The sequence below is a fragment of the Artemia franciscana genome, chromosome 3, assembly GCF_032884065.1.
Source record: "Artemia franciscana chromosome 3, ASM3288406v1, whole genome shotgun sequence".
NCBI classification, from domain to species: domain Eukaryota; kingdom Metazoa; phylum Arthropoda; class Branchiopoda; order Anostraca; family Artemiidae; genus Artemia; species Artemia franciscana.
The window spans coordinates 24505641-24522760 of record NC_088865.1 but is presented as its reverse complement, the minus strand read 5'-3'; the positions used below and the strand labels follow the sequence as shown (position 1 = coordinate 24522760).

The following is a 17120-nucleotide window of genomic DNA, read 5'->3' as shown; positions in this document are numbered from 1 at the left end:
ATCTCCATGAAATTTGATTTTTAGAAGGATATCGTGGCTCAAAGCTCTTATTTTAAATCCTGACCGGATCTGGTGACATTGGGGGAAGTTTGGGGTGGGGAGACCTAAAATGATGGGAAACGCTTAGATTGGAGGGGTTGGGATGAAACTTGGTTGGAAAAATAAGCAAAAGTCTTGCATACGTAATTTACATAATTGGAACGGATCCGCTCAATTGCGGGGGGGGGGGGGGGGGTAATTCTGAAAAATAAGAAAAATAACGTATTTTTAACTTACGAAGGAGTGATCGGATCTTCATGAAACTTCATATTTAGAAGGACCTCGTAACTCTGATATCTTTTTTTAAATCTCAACCGGATCAAACGTAATTGGGGGGGGGCAGTTGGGGGGACCGGAAATCTTAGAAAATACTTAAAGCGGTGAGATCAGGATGAAACTGGATGGGAAGAATAGAAACCTGTCTAAGATACGTGACTGACATAACTGGACCGGATCTGCTCTCTTTGGTGGAATTGGGAGGGGGGAGGTAATTTTGAAAATTGAGGTATTTGTAACTTACGAAAGGGTGACCAGATCTTAATGAAATTTGATATTTAGAAGGATCTTGTGCTATAAAGTTTAACTTTAGGTTCTGACCTTCTCACAAGTGCCAAATGAGCTCTTGGCTCTTGGCTCTTCCGACCTCGTACCATATGAGCTCTCGGCTCTTCTGACCTCGTCCAAATGAGCTCTTGGCTCTTCCGACCTCGTACCATATGAGCTCTCGGCTCTTCCGACCTCGTCACAAGTGCCATATGAGCTCTTAGCTCTTGTTACGTCTACGATTGAGAAATGGAAAGTCTTGCTAAGATGTTTCAGTTTATATGAGCCTTGCCAATATTAAGATTATTTGGGTTATATCGACGTAAGACTCAAATCAAGGTAAACACGTTGAGAATTATAAAATTTATCGAGATAATATCGGGTAATTGGTTAATTTATTTGTTGTATTTCCAAGACATCAACATTCTGCTATTTGATCAAGGGATACATTCTTGATGTAGAGACAAATAAAAGATAGGGATTTGCACCACAAATATGGAATTTGGCAAAAGCTCTTTTAACTAAAAGTTATAATAATTGACATATAAATATTACAAATTTATAAATATTAATATAAATTTTTTATAAATTTTTATTAATAAATATTACAAATCATACCTATGTAATCTTGCATAATCGATATCCAGAAATTCCATTTATATCCTAAGAAAACCTAAAGAATCCCATTACCTACTGAATTAGAGACAAGAAATTGGGTAACACAATTAAAAAATAGAGCAGTGAGATATAGTCAAACTTTAGTGTAAAGAGTGAGGCATTGAGGAGGGGACAGCCCCTCTCATTTACATAATAATTTCTGTTCGTTTTAACTTTTAATGTCGCTCCTTACTTTCAGTTAAAAATTATTTAATCGTATAAAATAACAAAAATTACGCAGATTTTCTATTCATATAAATAAAAAAAACCCTTCTTATCCATCAGTAACAAGACTGTTATTAAGAAATTTGTTGCACAAAATTTGGACATTTAAATTGGACATTTAAGCATTACTTTAAAACTTAGAAAAATGTTTCAGTTTCCAAACCATTTGGTTTATTAAACTTTATGAATTAAAACTCGCTGGATGTCTGATTGGGACTAATTATACCTGGCTGAGCATACAGTCTTTCTAAGCATGAGAGTTGATCAAAAATATTGAGTAAAATTTTGACCAAAATTGAACTTAGATTCCAATATTTTAATTCATAAGCAGAAAACTAAAAAAACAAAACTTGTAAAGACTGCTAATACTAATCAATAATAAACCCTGTCAATTAAAAAGGAACAAGGTTAATTTAAAAAGTATTCTCCAAAAGTAGTTTTCAAAGAAAAATTAAGACCCATATTTGAACATCAAACGAACAGGAATAGCGTTATGGAAGGATTCTTCCTTAAAATCAACAGAAATAACTGTTAATGAAAGCCAACAGGAACAACTACATAATTACAAACCAAAGATTGCTACCAAAAATTACAAACAAAATTAGAACCAAAGTGGTTGTTAAAATAACAACCACATCAAGTATAAAGATAACAAATATTCCTACAGTTTAGTAAATGACTCCTAAAACCAGTAGAAACTAAAATAAATCATTAATTCAAAATTAAAACCAGCAGAATTTACCACAAACACGAGAAGGACTACCTCCCCCTAAACCATCTAAAAACAAGAGAGTCATTTGTGCTTTGCTATAAACAAAAAATAATTTGAACAGGAAGGGGTTAGCACCACTCTCATTTGTAAACCTCGATTAGACTTGTGATAATTCACTATTTGTATTGCTCTTGATGTTATGAAAACAAATAACTCATTTCTCAAAATACCAATCCTTTTTAGTAAAGCTCTAGCCTTTTCAGGATTTGAGGGGGAAGGCTGGGGTAATCTTGGTTTTGCTTACAGATCAACACCATGTGGAAAATTGGGAGTTACCGAAAAATTGTTTTGGCGCAGTTTCTGGGGAAATAATTTCGTTCAGCCGAGTTAAAAATTAGAGCTTTCATTTGGTTTTGAGCATAAATTTATATCTTCACTTACGCTAAAAAACCTTGTCTACAAAATTAATTTTATTCAAGCCGTTGGAAATACCTTAATTCTCGCTCAAAGAGTATAGACAACTTATACGAGTGGTAAATGGTGCTACTGCTAAAAAATCACCAGCGACAACTAGCGTTTGATGTTTCCTGAAGTTTTTTTATGATGCAACAATAAGGCAAACTTAGTTTAATTAGTGTAACTAGCAAAATTAGTGTAGTAATGAATATTTGATTAAAGTATCCGAAAAAAACATAATCGCGAAATGTTTACAAAATGTAAAGAAACACCAGCAAACTAAATGGCTTTGGCGACTTTTTTTTGACACTGTTGCTACTTTCCACTCTTATCAGTTACTCATACTCTTAGGGATCGTTGAAGATATTTCGTTTTTTGAGCAGAGGGAGTTTTACCGGTACATTAAAATTTTTGCTCATTGGTTTCTGTGTAAGTTTCAAGTAGGATATTTGCTTTAGGTTCAACGCCAGTACATTAAGGTGTACTATGGTCCGGTGTACTATGTACACGTACTAGCATACAATAGAATTTTAAAATTCACTTATGAGGTGAAAGGATATATTGAGAGCTATGAACGATAATTTAAGTTTATATTGCCAACTTTCTTGCCTTGCCAACTTTTCCTGTCTTTCTTAAGCGATATCTTGCCAACTTTCTTGCCTTGACATTATAATATTATATCGGCAAACGTTATCACTTTTAAAATGACACTGCACACGGAGAGAACATTTTAGCCGAAAAACTTAATGTATATGTTTTTTTTTCCGAATGTTAATCGTATCAAGTAGCATCTTACATCCATAAAACCTAAAATGCCTTCAGGGAGTCTTTGAGGCTACTGTCAATTTTAATGGTTTGAAAGTGTCATAGATTTCAGTGTAAATTCGTTCGATTCCTAAATTGAGCCCATACTTGGACTAGGGCTCATTGGGATTATTGTTGATGGCCCACTTAGGCTAATGTCCATAGTCTCAATTTTCATTATCTGGTTATCAGACGATATTGGTGTCGACGTTGCTTTAGTATAGATAATTATTGGCGTTAGATTTCTTTTCTCAACAGCTCTTCTATAAGACGGTCGTTTTTCTGTGTAAATAATATTGGCGTCTTCAGTGGTATTCTGTTTCCGAAAACAGGACAAAATCTCCAAGAACTCTTTGCGAAAGTTTTCGTTTAACCATCCGTAAAGTAATGGGTTTGAACATGCGCTACTCATACTAATTAGATGGCAAATAGGAAATGTTATATTGTTTCTGTCTCGACTTATAGCTTGGGACATGTAATCATCAACACATAGAAAGATGTTTAAGGGAAGCCAGCTCATTGCAAAAACGAAAGTAATTGACACTAATAACTGATTTGTTTTCTTTAGTCTCATATCTTCATTACTTAGTTTTTTCTTGTCAATAGTCATGTGACTTAAAGAGTTCATTCGAGATTTAAGCTGGATTGCAATTTTACTGTAAGCTATTGAAACTGTTATGATAGGTAAAATACACTGAAATATTATTGTAACCATTGAATATGTAATACTGACAGAAAATGTTTCACCACACTGATTTAGTTCAATATATACGCTGGAGTTCGTATTCACAAATTTTATTCCAGCAGTAGAAAGGTCTCTATATAAATACATGGGTAATGCAAAAATAAAACTGAGAACCCAAATGCATAGTATTAAGATCAGGGCCCTTTTTTTTGTTAATGCATTATACGTTGGGTGTACGATCAAAAAGTATCTATCAACCGCAATTGCTGTTATGCTAAACGAAGACACATAAACACACAAAGTCGGGATGCATGAGCTTAATTTACAAAGGAAAGAAGTGCCACTGCCAAAAGGCCAGTAGAGTGTCACTACTTCAGTTAATGTAAATGGCATTGCAAATGTACATAATGTAAGGTCGGATACAGCCAAATTACAGATGAAAATATGTCTAACTGACCTCATGCTCTTTTTTTTTAGTGCTGCGAATATAACTAATACATTTCCAGTAGCTCCAAATAAAATCATGAAGGAGTAAGCAACTATCAGTGTCACGATCTTTGGTGATTTCCTTTCACCATTATTTATCATTGCATCAATAAAAAACTGAGGGGCATTATAAAACACTTTGTACATCTCAGTTGAATTAATGGTTTGGCCGACCTCAATATCCATTTCTTTCTTTCTGTTTATTTGGATATTCTTAGATCTTGATGATTTCTAGGTGGTAAAAAAGACTAGTTTCTCACCACTTTGTTCAAACATCTAATAGGTTTTGCAACATCAGAGCTTCTTCAGTATCATCTCAAGAGCTACAACTGCAAAAAAGAACAAAATTAAAAGATTTACTAAAAAAAAGCTAAAAATATAGCGAATGATTATAGGATAAACAAAAGTTTTTTCATCTTAAGTCTTTTTAAGACCAAAAATCAATGAATAACACTTTTGAATAAGTGACTTTTAAACACAAAATGCCCAATTGATGTGGTTAATATCCCTTTGGCTTTATTTGTTATTACTACCCTCAACCTGGATGTAGATACTTTTATTATTACACACGTATTATTTATTATTGGACATAAATATCTTACCAAGCCTTCCCAAACATTTGAGGACACTAAAAAACACATTTTCTATAAGATTATTCAAAATTATTTGGTCTCTGGGTTTAGTGTAGTTCTTAAGGAGCCTAAAATTCGCCTATACCTTAACATTTTTTTGGCTAAAAATACTGCTGTATTTGTGAAACTTTAACGTACCCGTAGGGGTTTTTCTGGCCTATCTGTGAAACATTATTGTATTTCAAATTTTTAAGAACGAACTGTCTGGCGAAATTAAATTTATTTTTGCTAGCGTCCTTTTGTAAGTTAGGCAAATTCCCCATATAAAAACAAAAATTGCTCTTGTTTTTCTTTGTTTTGTTATAATCCTTTTAATATTACTTTCATAAACCCTTTCTTTTTCACACAATGTTTATTGAAGGCCTGACTCATTTTCTTGACTAAGCCTTTCCTCGACTCTTAAATTATTGCTCTATAGTAGGAGATTGATTCACAAAAGGAAAGGACACCGAAGATAGGTCCGAGTATTATTATATTTTAATTGGTTTTTATGATATCTTTCAACTTTAAATTTCTGCTAAGTCTGCTTAATAGATTTTAGATAGGAATCATTTAAGCTCTCATGATATGTGAAACTATGATAAGATCCTTTACAAATAGCGCAGTAACACTATAGCAATATTTCTAATTGAATTGTTAGATCAACATTGAGGTGCCACTTCGTTTTGGATATTTCCACCAAACTTTCATAATGGCTGAAAAGCAAATTGTTGCATAATCACCCCGTGTCAATGAAAAAAACATGACAATCTAAAACATTGAAGGGTGTATGTCATTATGAATTCAGAAATATTGTATTATTGGGGAAAGCAGTCAGCAAATTATTTTTTGGGCCATAATTATAGTCATTTACATAAATTTGGAGAAAAAATGGCCTTTCAGTTGGATGTATACAATAATTTTATAAAGGTTCATCTAAGTTTGTAGATTCATCTAAGTTTGTAGGAACATGTATTAAAGTGCTTTTATAAGATAAGATAAGATTTATTCATCACGAAACACACATACAATATTACATTTTACTATTTCCCCAAAGTCTCTTTGGCCTGTAAAAAAGGGGAAGATGAACGAGCCACTTACTCAGAGAAGAAAAAAAAAAATAATCACTTACTCACAGAGAGAAGAGCAAAAAGGATAAGAGAGGAAAATATAAATAAAATGAAAAACTATAGAAAAAAAACTAAATAGACTAATAGATTGAATAGACTAAATTAATTATGTAGATCTGTAGATAAAATAGACTCCAGTGAAATAATAAGGAAATATATATGCATACATACACGCATATACACATATAAAAAGAGATAAAATAATTTCTAGGAAGCCAATGAATTTTTAATAATTTTTTTGAACAAACCGAATGAGTGGCACCTTCGAGCTGATTCGGGCAACTTATTCCATACAATATAACTCGCAATTAAAGGATTAAAGTCTGACCTTACACAAGGAGTAAAAGGAACTTGAATATGATTTTCGGTATTGCGAAGATTATAATTATTCTGATCAGAGGTGAAAGATGGCTGAACACTTAGGGGACGGGGGAGGTCACCATGAAGCTGAGAAAAAGTAAAACATGCACACGAAAGAATATACAGTGACTCGAGATCAAGTAATGGAATAACTCTTGAAGGGTTAGTTTCCTTAATGAGGTTTCTAGCTTTATTATAAACCTTAGAAAGTGGTTTTAACAGTGAAGGAAAGGTTGACATCCATACTATTGGACAGTAGGATACGTAAGATCGGATCAAGGAGTGAAAAAGGATTTCCAAAATTGATCCAGGGAAAATATGTTTGAGTTTCCTTAAAATGCCGAGACTCTTGCATATCTTCATTTTAATCAAATCAATGTGACGCTTGAAAGACAAGTTTTCATCGACAAGAATGCCCAAAAAACGAACATATCGATCTTTAGATCTGTGAATTATCCCATTTGGCTGATGAATTTCTGATAACTTGGGATAAATCTGAGAAACATGCGAAAATATCAAAAAATTGGATTTTGAATAATTTAGGGTAAGAAGATTAGCATCAAGCCATGAAATTACTCTCTCAAACAAGTATTCCAAGTTTAATCGAAGCTCGGATTCACAGTTCCCAGAAGTGCCGAGTGTGTTATCATCAGCAAAACAAACAAGGACATCAGAAGATGGCGAACTATAGCTGGCACTATGGGCAAGGGAAGGTTTAGTATGACAGAGTCTACAGCAATGAATAGGTTTCTGCTTTTTTACTGCGTAAAAAAGATCATTTATATAAATCAAAAATAGCACTGGCCCTAAAACTGATCCCTGGAGGACGCCAAAATTCACTTGTGATTGACAGAAATTAAATTGTGGATTGACAGAAATTAACCTATCATTCAAATAAGATATAAACCAAGAAAATACATTACCCCTAATGCCAAATTGAGACATCTTCGTTAGAAGAATTTCATGGGTTAAGGAATCGAATGCCTTGCGAATATCCAGGAATATAGCAGCCGGAATTAATCCCGAATCCAATTCAGAATGTATAAAATTCAAAAGGGTCATACAGGCATGCTCAGTGGAGTGCTTCATTCGGAAACCAAATTGAAAATCATGAAGAAACTCTTTAGATTTTAGAAATTTAAGCAGACGAGAAAGCATAGCCTTTTCGAAGATTTTACTAAATACTGATAAAATTGAAATTGGTCGATAATTTGCTGGATCATTTCTTGGTCCACCTTTATACAGAACAATAATCCGAGCACGCTTGAGAGGATCTGGAAAAAAACCCCATATTTAAATGAAAGATTAACAAGTTTTGTTAGAGGCACAACTATTGAAGGAAGAATAGATTTAACTACCTTTGTAGGAATAGAATCTGGCCCAGATGAAGATGAGTCTTTCAAGCCATTAACAATTTAGTAATTTCAATTTCTGGTACTGGCTCTAGAAACATAGACTTAACACAAGACGGCCCGAGGTAAGATCTAAAGTCCGACTTAGACCGAGATAAAGTAGCTGTGGAAGCGATATTATTACCAATACTAGCGAAAAATGAAGTAAATGCTTCTTGGACATTAAGCTCACCCTCTACAGTCTCATCACCAATGACCAGACTCATAGGTAAAGAGCTATATTGAGAACCAGGTTTAAGCACAGAATTTATTACCTTCCAAGTTTTACGAATATCCTTATTACACGCAGCAAAATTATTTAGATAATAGAGAGATTTGGCTTTTCTACACAAGGAATTATATATATTCCGGTAAATCTTGAATTGACAAAGACGAATAGCACTCGTTGAAAGTGTAGCGCATTTATAATACCTCCAGAGATTATTTTTCCTTCTCCAGCTTTTGAGAAGTCCGGATGTCATCCATGGGTTTAGAGGAATAATCCTTTTAGACCTGCGATTAGAAGGTGGTACTTTACAAATGCTAAGAATAGCCTCTTTTATGGTTCCATAAAACGACTCAAATAAACAAGAAAAATCCTTGTCATTATCAAATAAGCTCCACGAATTTTTCGCTAATTTAGAACCAAGAAGAGATAACTCATTCTCACCAAACCTAATAGAATAGGAATCAAACACTTGAGCCCGGTTATTCCTTCCCCGATTAAAACTGAACCGAGAATATATGGGAAAATGATCGAAAATATCAGTAACTAAAATTGAGTTTTTCTTCAAGCAAAGCGTAGAGAAGATATTGTCAATCAAAGAAGCTGTAATATTAGTTACTCATGTGGGGATGGATGTAGTTGGTAGAGTTCCTGCGGCAAGCATGGTTGAAAGAAAATCAACTGAAGCCGAAGAATTTGAATCCATCAAATTTATATTAAAGTCACCCATTATGATTAACTGACACGGACGTTTCAATATTATGTCAAGTATTTCCTCAAGATTCCGAAGAAACAACGAAACCGCGCCACTAGGAGAACGATAAATATTGCCTATGATTAGATCAATACCATTAACTCTAATTTCTATAAATTGTGACTCAAAGATACCTTCAAAATTCCTTGATAAGTCATCCCGTAAGCAATAATGCAAATTACTAGATATATACATGGCAAGACCTCCTTTAGCCATCTTGCAGCGGTTTATATGTTCCATTTTGTAGCCATGGATATCCAATAGCATTTCATTGCCAGAATCCAAAAAATGTCTCGCACAAACCAACAACATCAGGCTGTCCATCCGAAACTATTTGTCTTAAATTATCTATTGACGAGGAAAGACCCTGAATGTTAAGCTGAAGTGCAGTCAGAGAATAATTTCCTTTGGTAACCTCCTCTCCCCCCAATTCCGAAACATATTTACTATTACAAACAGGGTTTATATTAGTCAGGTTTTGATTAACCTGACCCACAGAATTATTCACAATACTAATTAGATCAAAAGGATTATTTTCAAGCTCGCAAAGGCGTCTCTCACGACTTAAAATATTGACAAAAGCATGTTTTACTTGGAGTCCATTTAAATCACCAGATGAACAAAAAAGAAATCTTTACCTAAATCTATTACGAAAGAAAAACCTGTCAAAGGATTATAAACACATAAATAATTAATAGCACAGAAGGTACTATCGGGATGAACCATGAGCATGAAAAAAACAAATGAAACGAAATAAAAAGAAACTGTAAAAAAGAATAACTTAGGAAAGGTTAGGCATCAAGAAAACATTAACCAGTCACATACTAATACATTCATGCAAATAATTTATTTTGCGTATACGAGTTTCACCAGGAACTTTGGCTAGAATTTGACCATGATCAGACCAAACACTTCTTGGGCCAAAGGTGCTTGGCCCAAACACCGGGGATTAGAGGAATTAGTTCCTCTTGAGTTTCATTTATTATTTCTTTTAAAGTTGATGCTGCTGCAGAAGTTGGAGTTAATGGTGCTAGGCTGGATTTTCCTTTAGTTTTAGCGGGTAGTGATAAGTAGGACTTACTTAGAGTCTTGAAAATATCAGGGGATAAGCACTGCTCTTCAAAAGCCTTATTTACATCTTTATCTGTCCTCGCACAAGCTTCTTTAAAATGGTCATTCCAGTTACGGATGTGTGCTTCAGCTATATTATGCTCCGAGTAGGTGCCATAGCAAAAGACTAGATATCTAGCTTGATTTTTCTGGTCTTTGGTGGTTTTAATAACTACTGATGGCCATAAGGGATATCCTTGAAATGAAGCTAGGACAAGATCAAACGGTTTGTATTTTGCCATTTTACAATCTTCAGTCACAATGGGGGGGGGGGTGAACACTACAGGTAACAAATTTCAACAACAGAATGTTCCAATTTGCCGCCCCAAAAGTACTCACGTTTGTAATATGTGCTTGGTTATTCACGCAAGTTCATCAAATTCTTAGCCAAGGACTATATCCAATTCAATTGAAAACTGGTTTAGCTCTTCACTCTTTGAACTCTGATAGTCGACTGATAGTCTATGTGGAGGAAATGAATGACATTGATCGTGTATTAGTAGAAATTAATTTAATTTTTTTTTCACAGGACGAGTTTTGTGTTCTATTAAATTTTTTTCACAATAAAGAGTTCCATTAAGCCAAAAATGAACGGAAACTAGGTCAAATAATCTTCCAAGCGTAAAACTACCACAAATCACTACCAATAAATAAATGAAACTCAAAACGAACAGAAACTAAAATAAATAGCCGAGTCAAACTCAAAACCAACAGAAACTAAAATAAATAGCCGAGTCAAACTCAAAACGAACAGAAACTAAAATAAATAGCCGAGTCAAACTCAAAACGATCAAAAATTAACATGAGTAAGGACGATAACCCCCATGCCTTCCCAAGACCAGAACACAATTGGCGCTTTACTGAAAAACAAAACAACAAACAAGTGACCGTGGATTATCCGTTTAACTGACATATATACGAAAACATTTGAAAAAATTATTGATGTGAGACTGACTGGCTTGAAGTGTACACAAAAATTAAAGAAGAGCAAGGAGGCTTCCGGGCCGGATACAATACAGCGGACAGAATATTTGTGCTGCATGCCCTTTCTAAAAAATATGAAAGAGAAAAAATAAATTTTACGTGGCATTCGTAGAGCTCCAAAAAACTTTCGGTAGCGTGGATAGGGAATTATTGATAATGGAATTGATTAAAATTGGACCACCAGGTCTATTTGCACAGCTGGTAGCTAATATGTATGGAAGTACAAAAGCAATCGTTAGAGTGTTTGGAAAAGGAGTTTCAAGGATATTTGAACAGACAAGAGGTGTGAAACAAGGAAGCACCCTGGCACCTCGGCTATTCAGAATATTCGTAAACGACATTGTAGAATTCTTGGAGAAAATATGGGCCCCAACCGTTAAGCTCGGCAACAGAACGATTTCGGCTCTGCTGTTCGCCGACGACATGGCAATAGTAGCGAAAACAGCTCGTGAATTACAAATTTTAATTGACCTGATGGCAGAATACGTTGATTCGGAGAAACTACGTCTAAACCTCGGGAAGACGGAGATCTTCAATAAAGGAGGAAGAAGGAATTTAGTTGAGAATGAGAAATTTCAGTTCAAAGGACAAGAGATTAAGGTAGTGGAAAAGGCGAAATACATGGGATTTACCCTGACACCTAACTGCAGTTGGGAGGACATTTGAGCGAAATGTCAAAGCGAGTGAAAGCAGCAGTGAGTCCAATATTACGTAATGACCTAGTAAAAAAGTCGAAGTCATTAAAAATGTTTAAGCAAATATTTGATTCGAAAATTAAACCGGCCATCCATTACGGAGCTGAGCTGTGGGGCCTGGAGGCCGCGGATAACTAGAATCAGTCCAGTTTAGATATTACAAAAGACTTTTCGGGATGCACCAGACCAGACAACACATAATCAGCTAATCAAAGGAGACTTCGGCATCTTCTCACTGAAACTGCACCGACTTTATCAAGTATTTAAGTTTTGGCTGATATTAACCCAACTTCCTGAGGACCGATTGATTAAACAAGCTTATAATGATTTGCTGTGAATTAATAGGAAAACTACTTGGACTCAACAAATCAAGAAATCTCTTGACAAATTAGGCCTCTCTTATTTGTGAATGGAAGGAAACGGACTCGGAAGCACACAATGCCTTCAAGTAATTATGCAGAGATTGAAAGACTAAGAGATACAAGAGTCGGGTTGTTTAGCACGTTCGTCGGAAACATTGAAAGAATATAGTAAAGTAAAAGACATTTTTGGGGAAGAATATTACTTTAAGTTAAATTTATCTTTTAAATATTTTAAATAATGGATCCAGTTGAGGGGAAATTGCCTTCCAGTACATAGGGAACAGAGATTTAAAAAAAAAAAAAAATAAGGGTAAAAATTGTAAGTGCGGGTATTGCGGAATTGAGGATGATAAATTAGCCCATTTCCTCATGGAGTGCCAAGAGCTTGAAAGTCTTAGGGATGAGATTTGGGGGACCATTGGTTGGTGCTACTTTCTGATATCCTGAGGTCTTCGAAGCCTGGAACCATATGCAAAATGGCATGATATGTGGAAAAGGCGGGAGAGGCTCAGTCGAGTTCGATTGAATGAAAATAAGTGCTGTTTTATATTGATTGTGTGTTCTATGCAGTGTTGTATAATTAAATCATGTTGTGCATGGCCTTAGGGCTCGAATAAATTTTTTCTTTCTTTCTTATACTGACATTTGTCGCTAAAGGTTTTGATAATTTTTATTTATGAAAGCAAGAAAAATTAAAAGATTTCCAACGTAAAACGTTTTGTTTTCAATAAAGAGCAAATTGTGTTCTGGTCTCGAAAGGCAATGGGGCTATTATCCCTACTCACGTTAATTTTTGATCGTTTTGCCTTTGACTCGGCTATTTTTTGTAATTTCTGTTGTTTTCGAGTTTCGTTTATTTATTGATGGTGATTTGTGGTAGTTTTACGCTTGGAATATTGCTTGACTGAATTATTGTTCATTCTTGGCTTAATAGAGCTCTTCAATTTTCTTTGAAAAACTTGTTTTGTGGAAAAGGTTTTTTAGATCAATTCTGTTAGTTTTTTATGGACATTGTCTTTTTCATGGAAAAAACTAACGTATACCTCTTCAGTTTTTTCTATAAAAATCCATATTGTTGGATGTTGCCATTTGTGTGTTGGAGAAACTTTTTCAACAATTTTTAATCCTGACTCAAAACAGTATAATTTTTAGTTTGATTTTATAGTTTATGAAGTTGACCTGACAAATAAAACTTAATATCATTCCCAATAGATTCTATCTATGCTCTTTGACAAGCTTGATACAGTTATGCTCTTTTTATCTATTTAAATTGTAAGAGCAGAAGTAGTAATAGTAGTATCCCCAAAAGTTTCAACTTAATGCCCACAGTCGTTCTCGACATATTGCTGAGATGTCTTAATACCAACCATAAACACAATGCCTTTTGGCTTACTTTATGGATACATTTAGTTTTAAAGCACAATGGGTCAATTGCATAATTGTAGGGGTTGGGATGCCTAATATCCCTAAAAAAATAGTTGCTGGACCCTTCTACTATACTGAACAAATCGCTGTCTCAAAATTTTGCCTGGATGTGTTTCGAAAATGAATGGGCTGTTTACCCCCAATCTCTTGTTACTCTTAAAAAGGGGACTAGGCACTCGAGCTGTAATTGGAGTGCAAGGGGGAGAACTTCGCCCTTCACATATTGTAAAACATTTTAAACAAGTAAAAACGAAATAAAAACGGGTAACATGCATTTTGTTTTCAGTAAAGTGCAAACTATGTTCTGGTGTTGTGAAGGTATTGGGATTGTCAAAGACACAATTTCCAGAACTTGCAACTACGCTGAACAAAATGGCTATCTTAAAATTCTGATTAGATTTGTTTTGGGAATAGATGGGTGTAGGGGAGGCTTGTTGCCCTTCAATCACTTTGACTAATAGAAAGTGCACTAATCCTTTCAGTTTCGAATCGAATGAGCCTTTTTTGAAGTTTCTACAACAAATGACAATCTCAAAAGCTCTATCAGATGCATTTCTGGAAAATATGAGGTTCGGGGGAGGGATTGTTCACCCATTGGTCACTCAGAATCTTACAAAGAGTATTAAGACTTCTGATTACCAATCCAATGAGCCCCCTCCGAAGCTCATACGATCATCCTTTTTATATATAACTTATATACCCCCAGGACATAACTTACAACCCTTGCCCTAGGGGTTGTGGGGAGGGGGCCTCAAAGAAATAATTTTTGGATAATTCAATTACATTAAACAAAATGGCTGTTTCAAAATTTTGATTGGATGTGTTTAGGGAAATGGTGGGGGAGGGGGATAGTTATCCTCCAATCCCTTTTAACTATTAAAAAAGCGCACTTACCCTTTCAGTCTCCAATCGAATGAGCTGTTTTTGTAGTTTCTACGACAACAAATGGCCATATAAAAATTTCTTTCAGACGTATTTCGAGAAAACCCAAGGTGGAGGGGCATCTAACGTCCGATCACTCTGAATCTTAAAAACGGCGCTAGAACTTCTGAAAGTAATCCAATGAGACCCCTCCGAATTTTCTCCGATCACCCTTTCTATATGTGCCTTATACATCCCCAAGACATAACTTAAAACCATTGCTCTGAGGACTAGAGGTGGAGGGGGTTGTCATAATCAAAGAAATAACTTCCGGAACTTTCATCACGTTGAACAAAATGGCTATTTCAAAATGTTGATTATATGTGTTTGGGGAAATGGTGGGCATGGGAGGGGTTTTGTTGAACTCCAATTGCTTTCGAACATTAAAAAGGGCACTGGCCCTTCCACTTTCCAATCGAATGAACTGTTTTCGAAGTTTCTAAGACAACATATGGCCATCTTAGAATTTCTATCAGATGCACTTCTGGAAAATACGAGATGTGGGGGAGGAGACATTTGCCATCCAATCACCCTGAATCTTAAAAAAGGCACTAGAAGTTCTTGTTATCAGTCCAATGAGCCCCCTCTGAAGTTTATACGATATTACTTTGTATCTATACCTTAAATGCCACCAGGGCATAACTTACAACCCTTTCTCTGAGGGCTGTGAGGGAGGGAGGTTGTCATCCTCAAAGACATAATTTCCGGACCTTTTACTTATGTAGAACAAAATAGCTATATCAAACTTTTTGATTGGATGTGCTGGAGAAATGGTGGGCATGGGATCGGGGGGGGGGGGGGGGTTAGCTCCCTCCAATTACTTTCAAATATTAAAAACCGCACTGAAATTTTCAATTTCCAATCAAAGGAGCTGTTTTTGAAGTTTCTACAACAAAAAATGGCCATCTCAAGGTTTCTATTAGATGCACTGCGGGAAAACCCGAGGTTTAGGGGAGGGTATCCACCCTTCAATCACTCTGAATCTTAATAAGGGCAAAAGAACTTCTGATCATCAATCCGATGAGCCCTCTCCCAAGTTTATCTGACCACCCTTTCTATATGTACCTGATATATCCCCAAGACATAGCTTAAATCCCTTGCCCTGACGGCTGGAGGAGGGCGTTGTCATCCTCAAAGACATAATTTCCAGACCTTTCAATTATGTTGAACACAACGGCTATTTCAAAATTTGTATTAGATGTGTTTGGGGAAATGGTGGATGTGGGAGGGGGTTTGTTGCCATCCAATTGCTTTTGACTATTAAAAAGGGCACTGGTCCTTCCAATTTCCAATCGAATGTGCAATTTTCGATGTTTCTAAGACACCAAATGGCCATCTCAAAATCTCTATCAGATGCACTTCTGTAAAATACGAGGTGCGGGGGAGGGAATATTCAATAAGAACTTTTATTCTTATATATATATATAAGAATTAAAATATATATTATACATTTTATTTTTATTTTATATATATATATATATATATATATATATATATATATATATATATATATATATATATATCCAATGAGCCCCCTCTGAAGTTTATACGATATAATTTCCGGACCTTTCACTTATGTGGAACAAAAAGGCTATCTATAGCTTTTGATTGGATGTGTTTGGGGAATTGGCTGGCGTGGGATGGAGGGATTAGTTTCCTCCAATCACTTTCAACTATTAAAAACCGCATTGGCCTTTTCGATTTCCAATCAAATAGGCTGTTCGTGAAGTTTCTACAACAAAACATGGCCATCTCAAGATTTCTATTAGATGCATTACGGGAAAACCCGAGGTGTGGGGGAGGGTGTCCACCCTTCAGTCACTCCGAATCTTAAAAAGGACACTAGTACTTGTGATTATCAATCCAATGAGCCTCCTCTGAAGTCTATACGATCACATTCTCTATATACGCCTTATATGCCCCCAGGGCATTATTTGAAACCCTTGCCATGAGGGTTACGGAGGGGGGTTGTCATCCTCTAAAACATAATATTCCAGACCTTTCAATTACGTTGAACATTATGGATGTCTAAAAAATTTGATTGGATATACATATACATATACATATATATATATATATATATATATATATATATATATATATATATATATATATATATATATATATATAGATGAACCCTTCCAGTATAGGTGAACCTTGACCTTTCGTATGTTTTAAAGGCATCTGACCAGCATTGCTTGGTTTATCGAAAGGAGAAAAAGATAAACTTGAAAAGTGAGAAAATAGTAGCATATAAACACATTTGTTTCTAATATTCCCTATGGTTCATAATATATGGGTATCTCTTTTACCCAACTGATGAGCTGGCTCGATGTATGTGGGGGCGTATGATGTATAATGAGTGGACATTGCTGATGCCCCACTAAAGCGTGGGTTCCAGACCTCATTTATACATTTATTTCATTTTTCCAACAAGAATAATTACCCAAGTAATAAAGTATTTTCTAAATTACTTTTTGTTTACGACATATGCTATTCAATTTATGAATTTTTACCTATTGTAAGCTAGAAATATTTGCTATA

The 17120-nt window shown here is 35.1% G+C and overlaps 1 protein-coding gene across 3 annotated transcripts in view; it reads right to left on the bottom strand.

The window, feature by feature from the left end:
- Positions 1-366: 366 nt before the first annotated feature.
- LOC136025059 (neuropeptide F receptor-like) overlaps positions 367-17120 on the bottom strand; it is a 51825-nt gene continuing 35071 nt past the window's right edge. Inside the window, exons 3-4 of one of the 3 annotated variants that reach the window (XR_010617008.1) lie at positions 715-4936; positions 367-682 (exon numbers count right to left, since the gene is read on the bottom strand). Coding sequence is in view for 2 of the 3 variants with exons in the window: in XM_065700741.1 (XP_065556813.1) it covers positions 3528-4793 (1266 nt within the window). In the remaining variant the exon portion in view is untranslated. Of the gene's footprint in view, positions 4937-10528; positions 10620-17120 lie in introns of those variants that run through there. The other 2 variants (XM_065700741.1, XM_065700740.1) reach the window with 2 other exon arrangements.